We start from the raw sequence: 21,995 nt of genomic DNA on the forward strand, positions 1-21,995 counted from the left end.
GAGGAAGAGAGAGGGAGGGAGGGAGAGAGGGAGAGAGAGAGAAGAGGAGGGAAGAGAAGGGAGAAGGAAAGGAAAAGAAAGAGGGCCTGGCATGATGGCTCTATGGCTAAATCCTCCCCTTGCAAACACCTGGATCCCATATGGGTGCTGGTTTATGTCCTGGCTGCATGACTCCCTATCCAGGCCCCTGCTTGTGACCTGTGAAAGCAGTGGAGGATGGCCTAAAGCCCTGGGACCCTGCACCCACGTGGGAGACCCAAAGGAGGCTCCTGTCTCCTGGCTTTGGATCGGCTCATCCCCAGCCATTGTGGTCATTTGGGAAGTGAACCAGTGGAGGGAAAATATTTCTCTTTCTCTCTGGAAATATACCTTTCCAATAAAAATAAATATTAAGAAACAAGGAAGAAAAGGAAAGAAAGAAAAGCCGTTTAAAGAGTTATAAAGTACAAGTTACTATCGGTTATTAAAGCTGTAGCACAGAAATTTAATTATGGAACTGAGAGTACTGTGACACACAAATCGGAAAGTGCTTAGAAATATTTTCTAGGTCATCAGTCCTTAATTTGGCTACTTGTATTATTGATTGAGATGAGAGAATTAGAGAGTGAGGTTATGGTCAAGGGCGACTCCTGGTGTGAAGAAGGCAAAGAAAGGCAATGGAAGACCTTGAAGACCAACTGATTGAAGGTCTTGAAGAGAAGGTACCGTTTCGGTTGAGAGCCTGAGCCTGACTCTCATTGCAATTAGGATGAGAAGGGATGTAAGCTTTCTGAACATCAGCAGTCCATCACTGCAGAGAGGGTCAGTCGCAAAGCTTCTGGTGGGAAGTCAAGTGGTGAATAAGGACTTCTGGTCATATGCATTCAAATAAACTTTAAGAATTTAGTCAATGCACGCAATCAGAATTCTTTCTTTACAACTTTATTTACAAAATGTATTAAAACTTTGTACAATACCTCATAGCAATGAGGCTCTGTAATTTATGCCCATACATGCAACTTATGCTTTTACGGCCATTAATTTGCTTGGCAATTTTTCTGTTCACTGAAGTACAGCTTTAACAACAAAAAGAAAAGCATTGGAAAGAAAAATCCTCAAGTGACTACTGCCAAACTCCCATAGCTTGAAGTTAGTAGCAGAAATTTGAAGCAATCAACTTTTTTTTTAAAAACATGCAAGTTTTTCAAATAACAAACCAATTTACCTGCCTCTTTATCCCAGTGAAGTTACCTCTCTGAAAAATTGATTTAAGTCAATAAACATATATTTCTTTTATACAGTGCCTACGAAAACATGTGTAGGTTGGTTGGTTTGTTTTATACAACTTCATATTCACACAGCGTTAGCTTCCCGCGCAGGGACGTTATAGCATTCGTAAGTTGAAGATCACAGTTTCATGAAAACAGAACAGAACAAAAACACAACATCTTTCCTTTATGCTTGATACCATTTCAATTTGACAGGTGAGTTAGTCGCGTATGACACGATTTTTGGAATGAGAGTTTATATTACACCTTTCTGCAAACGTTTTGTTGGAATGAGACTTCTTCCTCTTTTCTGAAGACAAGAGCAAATATGTAGCGAGTCACCTAAGCGTCTAAGGGTCACACTTGGGAAATGAATGCGAGCTCTTTAATTTTTACAGTCTGGAAACTTCCCATTGCACGTTACTGATGAGAGCCAACTACTGAACTACATAAAGCGTACGTCGTTATATAGGAGGTAATTAGTGAACAGAGACTATTTCCTCTGACTGCTCTGATGATGCCGATGGCAGGTGTGCAGTTCATTTACTTGATAGTCCACAGAGCAGTGGCGTGATCTGAGAAAGTCAGTAGAGAGGCTGCTCCAAGCAAGGACCTAGAAGTAGTGCTGAGGTCCTCGGATTAGCAGTAGGTTTGGGAATGCGTTTTAGTCTTTGCAAACTAGAAAGGACACATGCAGTCTGACGGAGAGCCACGGGCAGTCACAGGCAGCAGTTGCTAAGACAGACCTAGCAGGAATAAAGTCAGATCGAGAACCGTGCTCTCAATCCACTGGCCTGCCAGGCAGCGTGGTGCTGTCTCCGTGGTGTACAATTGGAAGGCATACTTAGCAGAGGAAGCAGAGCTAAACACAGTGTTGTTTCTGAGAGAGATATTCTAAACACATCGGGAGTATAGGCAGCGTTTCCCTCACCTCAATGCTAGATACTCAGCCACAGTGACTTAAAATGCACACTGAAGCAAGAAAACACAGATCTGTGAGCTGCAATTCCAGGCTTGTTAGGCCCGGGGGCCGCTTTAGGTAAGCACCGAGAGGTATGCCTGATAGTGCCCCGTCCCTTCGCACACAAGTCAATTTTGAAAGCTCTGTTAATCTCTTCACCAAGTGGGAAGTTATCAAATCGTTTTCACAAAACCATTTCAAGAACACAGAGAAGTCAGCGTTTAGTCCCCTCTCCAAAGCGTTTGAATTTTCTTAAAGTGTTGAATATACATTCTAAAGATATACACATTTCAGCCACGTTGAAAGGAAATAGGGTGCACAGAACATCACCACCGACAGGAAATACCAAAAACATCTCGTCAGTAGATCCTAGGAGAAATGCCAGTCTGTCTTTCCAAACACTGGGAGACAGATTTTCTGATTTTTTTTTAAATTAAGAAGAATTAATTCTTTCAGCTAAGATGGCCTGTTTGCTGAATTTGAATTTTAAATTGTGTGTGTGTGTGTGTTTGTGTGTGTATTGAAGAACATGGTGTTTCTATACTGTGTAGTGGTATCAAAGAATGGCTTTTGTTGGATTGACTTTTTTGTAATAAGATTTTTTTTTCACATACTGGAATCTTGCATGTCCATTGATTTGTTGGTTTGAATTTTAACTTTTTTTTTCAAGCAAAGCAAAAAGATTTCAGTGATGGTTTGCATTGTCGCGAGTCTCAGAGTGTTCCATAAGGCACTGAAGGAAAAAAAAATCAGTTTTTCCTATTGAAAGGTCATTGCACCATCAGCAATATTCGTGTCATGCCCGACACCAAGGAGAGTGAAATCTGGCTCAGGATCCTTGAAGCAGCCACGTTTTCGGTGATTTCCTCTCTCGCATGCCTCCATTGGGAAGGGATCTGCAAAGGCAAGGTGAAACTGACATTTGCTGGGGCTTGCTATTGGGAATTGAGGCTCAGGCTATTGTGAATAACGACTGTGGCTTTCCCTCTGACTGACATCCCTGGGACTGCACCCCATTAGACTGCCTTTAGGCAACAGGTTTGGTTAACTTCTTTAGATGGACGCTAAATTTTTTTTTTGTTGTTGTTGTTGTTTTGTGGGAAATAAAATTAGAATCATTGTTTGCTGGATGCACGGTATGAAGGATTATATGAACAGTTACATGAAATCCAACTCCCGATTTTAATCAGGATTGTAGGTTTACTGGAAAAGTCCTGTTAGCATTAAAAGGGAGATACTCAGAACTATAGCATAAAGTGTTCGCGTTGCAGAACCCATGATGAAAGACTGTCCACCCAGGACAGAATAAACAGTATGCTGCTCTTTTATCAGTTGAAATCCGTTTGAACTGTGAGAAGAAAATTGGCTGATTATTGCCAGTAAGATAATGATTTGTATCTCTTAATACCTGCAACCTTAGTTAGTGAAGTCTGAATATAGCACAGGGTTCAAAAAAAAAAAAAAACAACAAAACAGCACACTCCAGGAAAGGGTCAGGGCGGTGCACCCCATGAAGGGGCGTGGCATCCATGGGCTCTTTGCCCTGGTGTTATGGGCCTCCTTAAGATGCTGATGGGGTTCTCCTTTGGAAGGCATGAGCTAGTGCAGGGGATTCATTGGCTCTTGACCCTGAAAATTGAAGGCCACTTTCTTGCCTCTGTTTCAAGCTCACACCACCCTCTCTCCATTCTTTCCCTCTAATGAGGGACTTTCTTTTCTCCTGGGCTACCACTGAATTGTATCCAGAAGGAGCTACCCCGTCAGCATCTCACCCACTAATGCTGCAGGAAGAGTATCTGCGAGAAGAAGGTCGATGGGGCACCTGAAGAGGGAAAGTCCCTAGGAGGGCAGAACAACACTAACAGGAAGCCAGCAAAGCTCTTCTTTGGATCTCTGAAGTCCTGACTCATTTCCCTCAGAAGCTTGGAGAAGTTTTAGATCTATGACAGCAACAGCAGAGGGCCTTGCTCCCTCCCTACTGGCCCTGGGATTTCACTATGTGGCTGCATGACTTTGGGCAAGTGATGTTAGGCAGTTTTCCACTTCCGCTTCCTGCTTTTGAGAGCAGGTAAATGCAGTGTGTCACTGAGGTACACGTTCTCGGCAGAAAGAAAATCATTACCTCAGTTATTCAGAATTTTTTCTCCACTTATCTGTTTTAGTAAAGAAAGCATCTTCCATGAGAACACCTAAGCATAGGTTGTGGAAAGAAAATTGATCATTTTTATAGTGGGCTACATGAACAAAGGTCATATAAGAAGACTGAAGAGAACAGTGTCAGGAAAAGTGGAAGCCTTTCCTCCAGTTTCAGGCATCTTGCAGTTTTGTAAATGGAAGAGGTTTCAGACATGCTATGGAAGCAACCAAAGAGCTCAGAAGTTGTTTTGGGTAACAGGAAAGCAATTGGAAAGGATTTCTGGAAACACTTAGCAAAGTTAACACCAGGGTGCATAGAATCTAGAGCTCTTGATGACTGATGACCTGCCAAAGCGGGCTTGGGGGCTGCCCTTCCAGGGGCTGGAGAAGCCCGGAGCCTGGAGAAGTGCCGGGTAGTCAGGAAGCTGGCTGTTCCCCAGCAGTGCTGCATGTGACCCGAGGCCAAGGCACGTGTTTTAATGAGTCCATGAACTCATCCTGAGGCTACTACCACCCACAGACTGCAGGCAACTCCCTCATCTTTCAAGGGTGCCCTTTTTAATAACCAGATTTCACAGGATATATATATATATATATATATATATATATATATATATATATATATACATACAGGTAATTTGCCCGGAGTTATTCTTCCTGAACAATTAGTAGTACTAGAAACCCCAAGGCGGGCTCTGATAATTAGCAATAAAAGTAAAATCTCAGGGCGCCTCTCAATCTCTGTGGCCCTGAATGCACCCTGACAGATCTAGGCCAACCTAGAGGACTGAAAGTTTAATGATGGGATAACAAATTAGAAATCATTAGGAGAGATCCTAGAACTTTCTGGGAAACAAGTGAGCAGTGTGTGAAGAGCTCACACTTAACCAACCCTGTCCGGATGTCACATGCCTGCCAAGCACAGGAAGGCTTGTGCTACTTGCTCAGCCTGTTTCCGTGCCTCTTCATGGACATGTGAGGTTTTCCTGACATCTTCTGAGGTATGGAGGACAGATGCGTAAGCCACACTCTTCCTAGACTATCTCATTGTTTGTGAATGTTGATATGGTATGGATAACATTTTGCATATATTGGACCAAGTAAAATTATTAAAATTAATTTCCCTTGTTTTACTTTTAGAAATGTGACCCTGGGAGCACCTAAAAACCTACATGTGGTTCACTTAGATGCCTCACGCACATTTCTGTTGAATAGTGCTGCTCCAGAGAATTTTTTTTTTTGTCTTTCGGGTCGCAGACCATAATTTAATTACAATGAGACTGTTAGAAAAGCGCCACTGCCTGACAAGAAAGCACAATCATTGCTTTCAAAGGATTGAATGATTGCAGTGAGGAGACAATGGTAGAAAGAATAAATTGAAAATCAAAAACAAAACAAAGGATGAAAAATGAAGAGATAAACACACAGCGATGCAAGGCTGATTGGTTTACTAGACCTTAGCCGTACCGCTAGATCTTAACGCTCTCTGTGCCATACACGTTGTAGCCTTCTCTGTATGTAGCGTAGTTCTGAGTGTTGGTGGCAGGAGCAGGCTTAAAATTTTGGGTGTTCTTTGTCAGTTTCATACGTTTGGACTCTGCTCGTGACTTGTAACAAAATTCTATCAAAGCCACCATCATGGCCAGCCCCAGCCCTCCGACAAGTATATAGAAAACACCAGCCACATTGCTCAGGCTCAGAGCGCTGGTCTTGTCCTAAGAGAAATGAACAAAGCGATTAGTTCTTGGTAAAATCAAGGTGATGGATCATATTATAATATATCACAACAGGATAGAATTGTTCTAAGTTGGCAAAGTCACTCAACATTGATGTGTTGTTCCTCAACTCTGGCAACTGGCTCATTTTTCATAATGACCAGCAAGATGGCTGATTGTGCTTCTGTTGACAGTTTTGAAACCATCCTTCTATGTCTCCTTACACTCCTTGGAACCTCAAAATGATGTTCAATAACTGAATAAAACAGCACTTGGCCATGTGAGCAAAAGAGTAAACACAAGCATAATGAAATCCTCTGCCAGCCTTGTTAAGCACCATTTTCCAGAGTTGAGCTGTGACATCATCTCTATACATGTAACACTCTTTTCATTTGGGAACTTGAAGCACTCTTTCCCCTCTCTGCCCTGCAACACCCCTTTCTCCCTTGGCCTCCCTGGGACAAACTTTGTCATTGACATGTCTTTAGGATAGCAGGTGAGAGTAGTAGAGGTTCCTGATGGTCTTATCTGGGGAGTTACTTCACTGGGGTCTATGTCAAAAGGATTAATGCTGCTCTTTCCCCCGGTGGCTTAGCAATTACTCCTGGTGGGTTTTGGTTGCTAAGTTCTCATCCTAGTTAAAATCAGGGCAGCAAGTCTTTGTGCTGCTGGAACAAGGGCACAGCACAAAGAACTGGCTCTGTTCCATCATCCTGAGAGTTTATAGAAACTGTCAGAGGAACCATTGGGTCCTGGATTGGCTCCATACAAACCAGAAAGCTTTTCCAGGAGGCTCATGACTAAAAAACAGCCAACTCATTTTTAGCTTCTACTCCAGGGAATATAGAGAATATATACATTTTTGAAAAAGCAACTACACTGATCTGCTTTCTATTTGACAGAAGGGGAAAAAAATTTAAGGGGAGCCGGTCAGTAACTTTCAGGTCAAGCTGTGCGAATCTGACTAAGCTATCTACCTGTATGAAAAACCGAATACTGAACTGTCAAAGAATGGAAAGAAAAAAGTTGGTGTCCTGAGTCCTACCTTGGGGTAGGACACACCAAGGGCCAGGAGTCTTTCTTTCAAAAAAAGAAAAGAAAATAGCATTTTGTAGTCTTTTTAGAAGGAATGTAACCATTTTGCTGCTGAATTTGTAATGGAGTGGCATATGCAAATTGTTAACACCAGTGAATTTTGCACATCTTATTGAAATGATAGCACAGTGGGCAGACCATGGTTTAGCTGATCCTGGAATCATGGAAAATTCCATGTAAAGATAATATGGTCATGCCCTTCTGATCCTAATTTCACAGGGGCCACTCCTATATTTGTAGATCTTAATATACAGGCCAACTGAGATTGAATCACAGTAAGGGGGAGTCTGGGGGTACCCCATGTCCACAGCCACCTGTGGTCGCTCTTGGGAGGCTGAGTGCCAATGAGCTAGATGCTGAGGAAACAGCAGGCTCTCATTTTCAGGAGGCTGCTGAGGCTATCCACAGAAATGTCCCATGTTTTGTTAGGATGTGGAACAGTTTCTGGTAACCCTCCCTCTGCTATCAGATTTGTATATTTAGGTGATATTAGTGGAGGAAGAGGTCCTCTGGTGGGGTTGGGGGTAGCCTTATAAGCTGTAGCACCTAGATCAGTTTCAAGATCTGTGTATTTTAAGTTTCATGGAAAGTTAACAGAATTGCCTGCTATGGGATGGTGAAAACCAGTAGCAAAATGGTTTGCTGCATAGGGAAAATGAGTGGCATTTCATGGAATGAATTAACTGATACCACAATATTAGTTCAAAAAAAGGAAAGGCAAAAATTGAAACTCAAAAGCACTGTCTGAGGGGAGCAAAGGGGGGCAGGAAGGAGGCGGGGAAGAGTGTTTCATGCTTATCAATGTGATGTTATCCTGACGAGGTACACTCTTTAGGAGCATGCGACTTTAAAACTCTTATGTACAGAGATTCAAATGACACCTATGGAGGAGAGACGTGTGACAGACTTAAGATTCGAGAGCCAAATATTTGCTGAACTCAATAGGACAGCATGTGGGCGGAGGCTAACCATTCGGCTTTGCAGAGACCACTCTTGGTTAGTCTCTGTTTTCGATGGGACTGACATACAATCAGTAAGCAAAGATAAATGCAACTACGAAGTCTCCGACACTGTAAGAGGTTAAGAGACAGTACTGTCACAACTGGATCTTTTTTTTTTTTTCTCGTGGTCATTGTTATATTTTCTCTTCGAACTTTTGAAAATGTGGAAAACAGTAAAACCTCCTTATAACACAGCTCATGGTTTTGTGGCTTTGCAAATGCGATGGGCCAGATTGAGTTCCGTCCTGCACAGCAACACTCAGTAGAGTTGACTGCTGACAGCCTGGAGCGGGCCTTGAAGGCGGGTGCGCTTGCCTTGTTCCTTTAGTTGCTGGTGTTATAAAGGGGTCCCACTGTGTCAGGCAGTAGTGTGTTGGGAAGGAAAGCTGTTTTAGGGTAGAAAATAAACAGTGGGTCAAAATGTGATTGCTAATCAGTACAAAAAGACCTTCAGCGACTGACCTTACTCCCGGAGTCCTTGGCTCCACATTCCCCCTTATCGTACCACCATTTGTTTTTCAGCTTGTCTAAGATGCCTTGTTCACTGAGTTTCAATACTGCAAGGTTTACAGGCGTTCTTCACGTGGGAAATAACATAAATAACATTATATTATGTTATTTTATGTTATTCAAGCTTCAAACTACTTTAAAACTATAGAAAGCGATAAAGCAGGGGGCCCTGGCCACAGAGTAATTTTAGACACTGCAGGCAACCTGAGCATTACCTTATAAAAAGTTAACACTACAGCAACGCTATATTTACCAGGGCCTGCCCATATCGCTTTGAGTAATCGGCACACACTGTTAAATAATGAGGATAGAAAAAAAAAAGGCACTCCTCAGATAGGCTGTGGCTGGTGAGGAGGGTCGCTCCTCCAGTGACAATCGTCGGCGGCAGCTTGCAGTGGCTTTGTGACAGAGGCGTGTTAGGTTTGATCTAACCGGGTGTCTTGTTGTACTTCCAGACAGAAAGCAAGTTTTATGGGGGAGTTGGGGAAGGGGACGGAGCCAGGAGGGGAAGTGTTTCCATACGGTGGCCCACGACAGGTGGGTGAAGCCAGAGGAGAAGATAGAGCCTATGTTGATGCCATGCCTACTGAGGAACTGTTCTGTATTTCACAAATAGGTTGCCCTGTTGAAAATGACCTCAGAAAGAACTGTGCTACATTCATGACCCCACTCCACAAGCATGTCTCTAAATTCTTATGCACGTATTGGGCTCAGTATTTTAAAAAAGATGACATCAGACCTCTGACTTTGGAAGACGAATATTTCCAGCTGCAGGAAAACTGGCCTGTGGTTTGCTTTTGAGTCACTGGCTGTGTTTCTACCATGACCATGTCTGTAGTCAACCTAGACCACCAAATGGGGATCAGTTTGTTGCCAAATGGATTATTAATAGGGCATGACCTTCAATGGCAATGTGCCTCTTCCACTGCTGGGATCTAGTGAGTTGCCTAGTGAGACAAGGCTTCTATAGCCGACAGGCTGACATATCGCAGGAAGCTGGGCCACAACTCCTTAGTCCTTTGTAAGGACTGGATTGGGTAAATGAGTGAGTCCTGCTGATCCTAGAATAATTTTTTTTTCTCTTGGAGATTTTGTTGGCTGTGAAACGGAAACAATGAATATTGCCCTGCCTTTTCCTAGAGCTATTCACTTTAAGTGAAGAAGCTCTAATCACATTGGATAGAAGAATGCATTATATAGAGAGAATGTGCTATAATTCTATTATGAGGAGATAAACTGTGTGATCAGATTCAAGTGAACAATATTTTGCCATGACCAGGGCACATTTGTCTCAGTGCTACCAATTTAAAAGGTATGTGTGTGGGGAGATAAATTTATGGGACCATAGATATGCCTGATAATTTCTCCACTCATTTGTGATCTGTTGGACCCATTAACATGTAGAGTTGCTGCCAAGAGTTCCTAAAAGGGCTGGATGCTGTCACAGCAAGTCTTAAAGCCCATTTCTTGTCTTTTACTCATTTGACATTGAGAGCAAAGAGGCCATCTCATCTGGAGATCTTCTGAGGTATGTATCATCACTTAAAATAACATATGGTTTCAAAATACTTGAGGCTTAGAAAACTAAAAACCTTTAGTGCCAGGGAGGTGACACTTTCCTTGGTCAGCGCAGGGTCTGACAGCCAGAATATGTGCATGCTGTATCGCACCAGGAAATTGGGGGCTTGTTATACTTTAAACAAGTGTCTTCAATCAAGGCTCAGAACCCCAGGCTTCTGAGGACTCATTGCAGTTGCTTGGAATGCCAAGCAACAAAAGATATTCAGAATTTGAGCCTCATAAAGTGCTGTTGGTGAAAGTTAAGTCTTAGAGTTTTTAAACTCAGGCCATTTATAGCCCTGAAGTCCAAGCTGGAGCTGCCTTCTCTCGGATGCCCCACCATCTGGCCGCCTTTTCCCTCTTGGTTCCGTTAGTGGTTGTCTTATCACCACCACTCATCCCCAGTGCTAGGCCTTATGGCCAACTCTAGCACCAGGCTCTGCAGTATTGGGGTGCAGAGGGAGATGCTTTCCAACGACCAAGGGGTGATTGAGCTCAGCACATTCTGGGCTTCCTGCATGTGTGTGTGTGAATTGCAAAGGGCCCACTGTACTTGCACTGCTCCCTGACTAAGGCCTTACCAAGGCCCTGTCTTCCCTAAAAGCATCATGTCCTTCAAATCACTTCAATTTCTTCCCTATAATTGCTCTTGCTAGATCTTAACAACAGAGCAGTCTGATTGAAGGCACTCACTCTAGAGTCTAGCAGAGAGGTTCTACTCTCCTGAGATATCCTGGTTTTAAAAATTATTTTTCAACCCTTAAGTGAGCTTGAATGATAAACATAAGGCATGGTTGCTTGGAGCAGTGGTTTGCAAAATGTGGCCCTGGGATCCCTGGCTCACCTGTGAGATGGAAACTATTTTCATAATAATACCAAGACAGTGCCTGGGTTTCTCACTGCTGTTCTCTCATGATGTACAGTGGAGTTTCCTGGAGGCTACATGAAATGTGAAATCACAATAGACTGAATAAGGAAGCAAAAATGAAAGTCTCATTTGCTTCTGTTAAACCAGATAGTAAAGATTTGCAAACATATGAAAGTAGCATTCCTTTTAGTATATTAAAATATAATCCTTTTCCATAAAAGCACATTTATGATCAAATATTTTTGAGTTATTATTGTTTTAGTTTAAATCTTTATTTGAGAGGCAGAGAGAGTGGTAAGAGTGATAGAGAGCTCCCATCTACATTTACCTATCCATGTGCCTGAAGTTGCCAGGACTGGGCCATGCCAAAGCCAAAGGGCAGGAACTCAGTCTGGGTCTCCCATGTGGGTGGCAGTGATCCAATTGCTTGAGCCATTGCTGTTAACAGCATGTCTGTGTTAGTGGAATGTTGAAGTCAGGATCCAGGTTTTGAACCTTCGTACTCTGATAGAGGATGTGGGCACTGTAAGTACCAGGCTAAATGCCCACACCTATTATATCTTAACCAGTGAATGCATTCTTCTAAAATTCTTCAGTTGTGATTTCTGATATGGCACATGCTAATGCATGTAATAGAGATACAATCTTTTTGGGGTGTCTAACAAGTTTTAAGAATGTAAAAGAGTCCCAAGGGAAAAAAATTTAAAAAGCACTGGCCATGGTAGAGGGAAGCCACATCTTGTACCAGGCATTTTGCAGAAAGTTCAGTCTCAGAACATCAGCAACCTAGCACCCTACTTCTGACAAATTGTCTCTCTGCCCTGAGCCTCCCACAGGCTTCCACAGGATGGCAAGTACATGCTCTCTGCTCCAGGGCCTCCATAGTGACAGAGGAGGTTAACTTTGGTCATTGGTTCTTAACTGAGTGATCACACTGTCATGCAGGAGAGATTTGGCAACATCTTGAGTGATTTCTCATTGTCAGAACTAGGCAACAGTTGGCATGTTATGGGCATCCCATGTATAAGGCTGGGGATATGGTTCAAGGCCCTTTAATATAAAAAACTTAAAGATGTATCTGGGGCCAAATGCTACTAGCATGGAGATTGAGAGACCTGTATCCAGCCCTCATCTGAGACACTCCAGCATGTAATAGAATTCTGTCAAATAATGTAGTCCTAAAACTTGTGTCTTTTGTCTGGGAAAAAAAAGTACAACACAGGTTTTATGAAATCTGGTAGGGAGCCAATGTGCATTTGGGAAGTTCTAAATAAAAATGATGGAGAAAAACAAACATTTCAAGTAGCAGAACAGCCAAGGAACATAAAAGCTGTAATCAGAAATCACAGATAATACCACTTAACAAAGTTAGGATAGCTGCCAAGGGAAGAAAGGATTTTCCAAGGCAAATGTAGAAGTCTGTGTTACGGCAGGGAAGCCTACATAGTCAAGATGGCAGAGAACTGCTTTTTCCACTTAGGTTCTATTTTGCTCTAGTATTAGAGGTAGTTTCTAGTGCAATCCAAGTCATGAAAATACTGCCACTCTATCCATAACACACACACACACACACTTGGTATTTTAAACTAACTGAAAGTTGGTGGGCATTGAGACATTTTAAGTGTCACGTGGTTGATAAAGCCATTTTTGCTCAGCACTCCAGTATGTTCTCTCCCTTCCATCATCTTCTACCTTGCCTTCTTATTTAGTCATTTGCCTATGTTTTTCCACTAGTCCGTGGATTATGCCTGCCATGCCTTATGTATTTCTATACCCATTTAGAATCCCCTCTTTTAAAGCAATAACAATGTGTTGAATTGAAAAGTTTCTTTCAGCATCATGGTTTTTTGTTTTTTTGTTTTTTTGTTTTTTTTAGCCTGGGTCTTTCAGGCAATTAGTATGATTTTCATCATTGGTCAAGTTTAAACAACCTTCCCAAGCCTACAGAGCGAATTACAGTGCAGACCAGAGGAGAACTAATATACATGGAAGTCTGTACTACATAGTTTCTAGTGAAATATACAAAGGGGAGCAGCCCTCTGCCTCTCTGCTCTTCAGCCTTAGATTTTTGTAATAAGTTTTTTTTTTCTTCAGGGACCACCACACTCTAGATAACTATCAATGTAGCAAGGGTGTATTTTGCAGCTGGGGACTTTTCCTGGGCTGTAGAAATAGGTCTCCAGAGTAAACTTTCAGAGCAATTACTGTAGACCCTTAACTGATACCTAAGAGAATTCCAAGTCAGAAATATTTATTGTATTCACCTCACTAGAGAACAGAGAGAATTAAACAAAGTAGGTCAAGTTCCTATCATGGAAATTAGTCAAGCATTCTCCCTTTTGAAAGGCTTGCTATGAACTTTTTGCTGAGTAGAGCCATCCCAGAACAGAGGCATGAGCCAGTAGGCTTATGGAAGAAACAGGAGAGCTTTGCAAGTCATTTCAGGATGTTTGCAACCATTCCTCTTTGTCCAAAAATATTTTCCTCATTGGTACCTGCAATACCACTGTGAGACTTTCACATCTGTAAGTTTGAGCAACATGCTTTGTTGAAACACAAATCTCTCTGAGAAATTTTGCTTAAAAATTGTCTGTGGGGATAGGGAAGGAGTATGCACGTCTTCTAAAAGGAACTACTTTTATGTCATATAATTTTTTTCCCCTGGGGAAAGTGTGCTTGTTTTGACATAACTTACTGTATTTATACAAAGTGACCAAATTTCACATACTTGACAATACAGATTTAGGAGCATAGTCATATTTCACACCCTGCCCTCCCTCTTGTATTGTATATAATTTCCAATAATGTGAATGGTTTGTGGATAAGATGGAAAGGCCAATGAGAATTAGTCATTTAAAAGTATGTGAAGATAATGCGGGCTTACAGTAGGATATGACTCCTTAGTTTGGAGTAGAGTCATATGATGAAACTTGTTGTTTTTTTTTAAATGTATTCTATGAAGTATTTGAGTTCTATTTTTGAAGAAACCATTACTGGCTAATACAAATATCTGCTGATCTCTGCCATCCACTCCTGGTACTAAAACTCAGCACCAAAGAATTATGCTCACAATCCAAGGCATCCACCCCCTAGGGGCACCTGTCTAGATGCCAGGCTCAGTTCCTACAAAGTGCCAACCAGCCATGTCAAAGAATCCAGGACATCTTAGTGATGACAAAACTGACATATGGAGTCAACTTTAGGATAAGTATGCTATGGGGTGTTTTTGGAAAAATAGAAGCTATGCTTTAAAGAAAAACAAAATGAAACTTTTGCTATATTTTGAAAGAACTGCCCTACTTAGTATACACTTGAATTTTAATAATACCTACAGCAGTTCATGAAGTAGCTCAGAGCCATGTTGCATTCCTTATTGTGGACAAGGAAATGTTAAGAGAGTGACATGGTGTTGAGCTTCTCAATAGGGAAGAAGAAGAATAAAAATTGGGTCTTGTGAATTAATTACCAAAATCATTCCTCCAAATACTTTGGTGGTTCTGGAAGTGGTGAGAGAGGAATTTGTCCTATGGATATGGCCCCGGGCCTGAAAAAAGTAGGAACCTGTGGTGTAGTACAATGTAGGCACAAGAAGATGATTAGGTATAGTTTGCTCTAAATGGCTTCACGTATCCTTTTTGAGCAGGCACACCTGAAGAGCAGCTTGTCTGCTTAATTAATGATTCCAGAAGGTGTTCAATGGTGCCCCCAGGAGAGATAGATATATAGGTAACTGTGTTACGTTATGGAGAAAGACAAGATCACAGACAAGTGAAAAAAGAAACACACACACAAGTATGGTATCTATTTGTATAGCTAATTAAAAACTGTTCTGAGAACACAATGCTGGAAAGCTAACAACTTGCACTACAAGCCATTCCTCATGCTATCCTTTATCCAAACCCTGTCTCCCAGTTACTAATACATGTTCTTGGAACAACTTTAGAGATCTCATTGGTGCAATGCAGGGAGCCATTGCTGTCCTCCCCTTTGTTGGCTTCCCTTGGTGGAAGATGGTCACGGTTGCAGTATCTGCAACTGTTCATGAAAAAAAAAATTCTTTGCCTCCTTTTTTTTTTTTATCACTGTTTCTAGATACAGGTTTCCAGAATGAAGATTTAAATGATCTCAGTCCTTCTACCCTTGGAAGAGCCTGCAATTTCTCCACAGTTTCGGAGCATATGCACATGTGACTGCTGGCATTTCCGGACTCTATGGAAGTGACCCTCTTTCCAGTAGGGCAGCTACAATGATTTGCAGAGTTACACAGTGCTTAGCTGTTCTAGAAGCCACCTCTCAGAGAATATTTATATTCATGTAGTACACAAATTCAGCTCAAGCCTATTTAGCTCCTTGCTAATGGGATCATAATTTAATATAAGTGCAAAGAGCAAATTCAATGTGCATGCATATAACATTAGCAGCTGAAAGCTGTGAGTCATTTTACTGAGTGCCTAATAATGCTAGTGATTGAATCTATTGATGAGTGACTGTGCTAAAGCAGGAGTCCTAGAAGTTACTTTGAGATATGTGGGTAAAGCTACTGGTGTTTTCAGATGATAATCTCTCAAATGCAAACTAATAGACGCTGTGATACAACAGGATGCGAATATCACCGATGCATTTCTGTCAAGCTAGACCTCTGTCAAAATTCACTTTCTACAAGAAGAATTCAACACTAATCTTACTAGCTATGGACTGTTTCACATAGTCCAGTATTAGTGGAAGGATTTGTCCAGTTTGTCTCAGACAAGAGGCTTATCAAACATGCTCAGTTTTTGTAGAAGCCACTTGTGGTGAAAGAATGGCCACAGATGATTTCCTAAGTATATAATTGGTGTGGCTCACTTGAAAACTCTTTTAAGAACCATTTAAAAGCTGCACTACCAAATTTGATTGGGCTTTATTGGGTGCAAACATGTTTTATTTACTTCATTGCAATGGTACCAAGAGATGCATAGATTGAGAGGACAGATCTTTTTCAGAAACTCACATGAGCAGTGTTTCTGGAGACATTAAATTCATTTCCCTGACTCTAGTCAATTCTGTGTGTACCTACATCCTACTTTTTCTCTAAAAGCTATTCATTGATCATGATTCACAGAAAAACAATTGGTTTTAGCCTACATCCATATACAGATTGCAAAAAATGGGGTCTGTATATCACATCTGAAGGCAGGTTATTGGTTACCCCAGCAGGCCACATGCTCCCACCACACATGCTAGCATTTACACATAATATCTATTTTTCAGCAGTGATGCTAGACAGACAAGACACACCAGCAGTACACACACACACACACACACACACACAGAGTGATGTGCTTTGGCCTTAAGTCTATATTTTGAGAGACATGTGCTTTAGTGCCAGATTAAATTAAGCAAAAAGGTTAATCTAGCACTCGAACCATACATTTGCCACCTCTGACCAATGGAGGTCAGCCTTGTGTGCCAAGGGCCAAATGCTATACCGCTCTCTAAAAATTCAAAAGAGAATGGATTATAAGTGTTCTCCATAAAAGACACTTGTCCCCATTCTGCTCCACCAACCCCAACTCCCACCCCCACCAAATGTAGTTCAGTTACATCAAAATGTTCATGTTTCATTTTCACGGTTATCCTACATTTCAGAGAGTGTGGTTCTGTAACCTTCTCTCAAAAGTGAAAGGAAAGCAAAGGCTTGGGTCTTTCAGGGGCACAAAGAGCATTGACATACATTGTTTTGCTCTGCCATTGCAATGATGTCTTTCTTCTTGGCAGCTGTATTAACAGCATTCTTACCTTCAGGCTTTTCATTCCTTCTGCTTTTTATTGTAGCTCTGGCGTTGGGCATTTGGTCATTATTTGTCAGTAAGAAACATATTCTGTTATCAAGACAACGCTAAAGGCAAATAATCATGTCCTAAGCATAGAAACCATGTTAAGACCAACATGGTCATTTTTTTTTTTAATCACTAGGATGGAATAATTTTTCACCATGTTTTCTTTCTGGATTATACTATTTTTTTCCTGGTGGTGGAATCTATTCTTTAACACCACTTGGCAAGCAGTGGTTTTGGCAGCCACTGGATCAGTTCATTTCTTAAGGCAACAGGTCCCTTTGCTTGACGTAGCCACGGGAGAGAAAATGAGCCTTTGTTCTTGGGAGAAAGACCTGAGTAAGTTCAAGGAGCAAATTTAGTCACTATCAGGAAAGAAAACTCTCAGGTTCTTCATACTTCCAGGAGGCAGTACCAGCACAGAAGCATGCAAACCAACGAAGAGTGTAATATACTCACCCTACTCCTTGATCCCAAACCAGAGTCTTGGGGATTCACGGGAACTTCTGCTAAGACCCAGGCCGTGCCATCGAGCTGTAATGATTCTTGCCTACACACATAACAGTGTCAATAACGAGTCATTGGGTCCAGATTAACCCTGGGTGTCCAAAATGTCTACCTTTAGGGATGGTTCCTGCCAATAAAAGGTCCATTTGGTTGCAGGAAAAGGCAGGTGCAGATTCATTTCCATTACACAAGGCCCAAGAATGTCAAAGAATTCTGGGTGTGGAAGAGAAGTGGTTAAGAGATGGTGGCAGAGGAGGAAAGTGTAGAAAACCACAAAAGAAATACACACAAAACTGAAGATCTCAGTTATACATGTGGGAAATACAGTACAAACTCATTTGTCTACGTACCACCAAATCCAAAAATTCAAAACAAAACAAAACAATAAAAACCAAAAACCAAAAAACAAAAAACAAAAAACCATGGAGTAGAAGGCATTTGGAAATGGGCTGTCCTGAAGTGTAACTTTTTGCTGTCTTTGAATAGAAGACTTGTTAAGCAAATTCATACTGTTGAACAGAAGATTGTTAGGGAGAAAGAATATTTTTTGAATTTCTTAAGAGAACAAGCCCCTTTAAGCTGTTTTTGAGTTACCCATGTGAAAGAAAATTCATTTTCATTGCAGGCATTTCTGAAGCTATTAAAAGAAACTGGAGGTTTTTCCCCTAGTACCACTTTATTGTAGTTTATTGTAGTGCCTGTATATTCTGAAAGACCATACAACTGTATTTATCTATCAATATTTTCTCCCACTGATCTTCCTACTGTTTATTTAACTAATTGAGGTTTAACTACATAGCCCATCTTGGCACTTCACTTTCCTACATGCTTTACTAATGAAGGCTTCTACCTAATAGGCTCTGTTCATCGCAGTCAAGGGGTTTAGAACGGCCCCAGTGAAACATTCCTTTGCAGTATGCCCCAAAGTACAACAGTGGGTGTTGCTATTTCACCTTAGAAACTGTGAACACTGGAAATCTATTTAAATCCCTGGATGTAGTGCCAGGTGTAATTCTGGGGTGAGGTAGAGTGGAACTTGTAAATACTTGTCACCCTGATCACAAATTATTTGTTTCATGGACTTGACCCCTCTTGTAAGGTAAAGGTCTATAGCAAAGCTACACCGACACCCTTTGCCTAAGATTAACGGAATGAAATTAGGATGATGGGGGAGGGCTGTCAGAAGAAGCACATATTTGAGGTGCTAGGCAGTTGTGGAAGGAGGCTGCTGTGCCTTTCTGGTAAGTCAGCAGCTAAATCGGCATTCTGCTGTGATTTATAGTGAGGGACTTCGCATAGTTGTACCACAAATCTCTGGTGACTCGGGGTTTATTGTGGAAACAACCTACTAGTTCTTTCTCTCTCTCTTTTTAATGATTTACTTATTTTTATTAAAAAGGCAGATATACAGAGAGGAGAGACAGAGAGGAAGATCTTCCATCTGCTGGTTCATTCCCGCAGTGATCTCAAAGGCCAGAGCTGAGCCATCTAAAGCCAGGAGCCAGGAGTTTCTTCCAGGTCTCCCATGCAGGTGCAGCGTCCCAAGGCTTTGGGCTGTCTTTCACTGCTTTCCTAGGCCACAAGCAGTGAGTTGCAAGGGAAGTGGAGCAACTGGGATACAAACAGGTGCCCAAATATTATGGGATCCCGGGATGTAAGGCAAGGACTGCCGCCACTAGGCTACCATGCCAAGCTCCAATCTACTGGTTCTTAATTACCACAACTGCACTCACATTGGAATAAAGCCCTAATACAACAGGGTGATTTGCTAGGTTAGAATTCCCAAATCATAGCTCTCATATCCACAGACATTGAGCAGTTGAGGAAGGACCAAATTTGCTTTATTTAACCTTTGTTTGCCCAAGGTTTGGGAAACTGGTAAAGCCACACCGTATTTTGTCTGTAGCCTGCAAATACGATTCCAGAGCTGCTTCACTGACCCATGTCGTTCTGAATTTCTTGTGTTCCAAGAATAAAACAAATGAAATGAAATACCTATGTCATTAGTTTCAGTGTATGTTGACAACATCCTGAAATATTTCAGGTCCATTCCATTGGATAGTAACGCCTGGGGTTTAAGTTTAGCATGTGTAATATATCATCCTGGGGTGGGGCTTGGGGGAAGTCAACAATTTAACATAATTGCCCATTTATCATTATTTAAAGGTTACAGGAGAGGGAGCGGCAGAGAGAAGTAATTGAGGTATTTCTTCCTCTCCTGGTTTCAGGGATAATAGATGTGAAAGTGCTTTTGAAAATGCAAAAGCACTCACGTATGTCAGGTTTGTGATTATTGTCATTTTTAGTAATCAGTACTGAGGGTAAGAACAGCTTAAATGTGCCATTTGCCTCAGAACTGAGGTAGTTGAGAATGAACCTGATTCACCTGCAGACGTATCACACACCATCAGGTTGACACTGCTCACTGAATGGGCACGTGTGAAAAATTGCCATCTGCAATATGACCACAAGAGGTGATCCTGTAAGTGGAGATCTGTGACGCTATTAGCCAGGTGACCCCATCAAAGCTACCACCATTTCTCGGCCTCATTCTCTATGTGAAATGATGGTCACATTAACTGGGGATGGGATATGATCACGAAGTGTAATTCTCAAGTAATTCTGCTAATACAGGAGAATGTCATTGCTGTGTACCAAGAGAGGTAAGCATTGTCTGAATGGTACAGTGAGTCTTGGCTCACAAAATCTGTTTGAAGAATGAAGGTTATATTACTTAAAGTCTGTTTTGTAATTCAAATTGGCTATAAAATATTACTTTAGTGGGGTTCTCAGAAGAATTACTTTAGTAGATACATTTGTAATGGATATGATTGTACCTAATAAGTGCTACTGATGTTTGAAAAGGGATTGTTCTCTTAAGCAAAAATTTAGCTGACAGTCTAGTTTAAACTCTTGATTTGCTTAACAAATCTCTTATCTTTGATAATTTAATGTTGACGTATAGCCTGCTCCCTATCCAGTTTATCGCAAATCCTTAATTAGAGGACTCCGAATTAAGGAGGCATTGCTATCATTTCTTCCTTCGCCATTGATTTGTGTTTATTATCACCACTAAGTGGTAGTGGAATGGATTCAAGTTCATCTCCTGCCCCTTCTCTTGCTCACTCCCGGAAAACAGCAGGTAGCAAGAAGGAAGGAGGTAAAGGTGGGCTCCTTCTTACATCAGGAACAGGAGAAGCAATTGTTGGATACGCAGCCCTGATCCTACTATTATCTGTGATTGGAAAAGGGATTGGCTGAAGGAATGATCAAGAAAAATGATTTGAAAGATTCCTGGGGGTGGGGGGAATCCCCAGCGCCTATAAAACTGTACTACATAATACAATGTAAGCAACAATAAAAAAAAAAAAAGATTCCTGGTATATAGCACTATATCAAAGAAATTGGAAATATTTGGGATTGACTAAAATATCTTTATAATTGTGTTTTAAAATTCAGGCAATCTGGAAGGCATGAGTGGGCAATAAGGTTTACTTGATTAGCAACTTTGCAGCAGTACCAGCTGAGAAAAGAAAAGCTTAATTGCTGGTGGTAATTAACAAATAGCTAATCTAAAGTTTTAGACTCTTCACGATACCAAAATATCTGGGTGAAAAGTAAAAATTCAGCCAAATATGTGCAGATTTTTTTTTTTTTTGGTTTATATAACGTCAAGCATCTGTTTTTTTGGAAATTTCTGGGCACTTGGCACCGTGTGGATGTGTTAGTCATCTTGACACAGTCCATGGCTCTTTTTTAACCATGCTGAGTATGAATGATGAATTTGTGAGAGCAATGCATCCAATCCAGCACAATTTTCATTCTGCAATTTACTTTTAGTGATATAGTTAGGGTTTCCGTAGCCTGCTAAAAACATGAGGAAAAGGCTGAGAAGAAGGTGCTAAATAGTTTGCCATCTGGCTAGCCATTGTAAAAATCAGATGAGCCAGAAGCTTGGCTCCATTGTCAATATTACCAGTTCATGTTGGTGGGGAAGGAAGTAATGGCTTTTTGATACATAGTAAAATGGATTAATTGGAATCCAGAAAGAGTGAATGGAATTTTCAATGAGAGCCCATGTTTTATTTCATTTTTGGCTGATTTTTTTTTTCTTAGAGTGCTTGTATCCACTTTCTTGCCTGAGGGAAACAGCCCCTAATGTTTGAGGGTCAGTCCAGATGGAGAGTAGAGGAGAAAGCTGAATGTGGCCTGATATCAGGTCATCTCTTGGCAAGTGATTAAAACCAATCAGTTCTTGCAGTCTTCTTTTGGGGTACTACTGCTGCTTTCTGATCAGTGTGAAGTACTGAGGTGGGAGGGGGGAGCTGGGTACTGGTTTAGGTGAATTCTGGTTAATCAAGGTTTTAGAATACAAAAAACACCTTGCCAATGCCTGCTGAAGAAAGCTTTTTAAAAATGTTTTTTTTTTTTTCTTTGAATATGTTCTGGATTAGTGTTTCCAAACCCATCTGATACTGCAGACTGGCAAACTAGCTTTTCCATTAAGATCCTGAGGGATGTAGAGGGGATGAGAGGAGCAGAACAACCATTGTCTCTGAAGGAGAAAAGTTATGGCTTG

General features: G+C 41.3%; 1 protein-coding gene across 2 annotated transcripts in view; it reads right to left on the minus strand.

Moving 5' to 3' along the window:
* Positions 1-912: 912 nt before the first annotated feature.
* GRIA3 (glutamate ionotropic receptor AMPA type subunit 3) overlaps positions 913-21,995 on the minus strand; it is a 303,894-nt gene continuing 282,811 nt past the window's right edge. Inside the window, exons 15-17 of one of the 2 annotated variants that reach the window (XM_040999897.1) lie at positions 8,618-8,732; positions 5,812-6,059; positions 913-3,104 (exon numbers count right to left, since the gene is read on the minus strand). In XM_040999897.1, the coding sequence (XP_040855831.1) occupies positions 5,814-6,059; positions 8,618-8,732 (361 nt within the window). In that variant the 3' untranslated portion in view covers positions 913-3,104; positions 5,812-5,813. The remainder of the gene's footprint in view (positions 3,105-5,811; positions 6,060-8,617; positions 8,733-21,995) is intronic. The other variant, XM_040999898.1, reaches the window with a different exon arrangement.

Source organism: Ochotona curzoniae, unplaced genomic scaffold (assembly GCF_017591425.1).
Source record: "Ochotona curzoniae isolate NIBS_2020 unplaced genomic scaffold, NIBS_Ocur_1.0 scaffold_1852, whole genome shotgun sequence".
In the NCBI taxonomy this organism is placed as follows: domain Eukaryota; kingdom Metazoa; phylum Chordata; class Mammalia; order Lagomorpha; family Ochotonidae; genus Ochotona; species Ochotona curzoniae.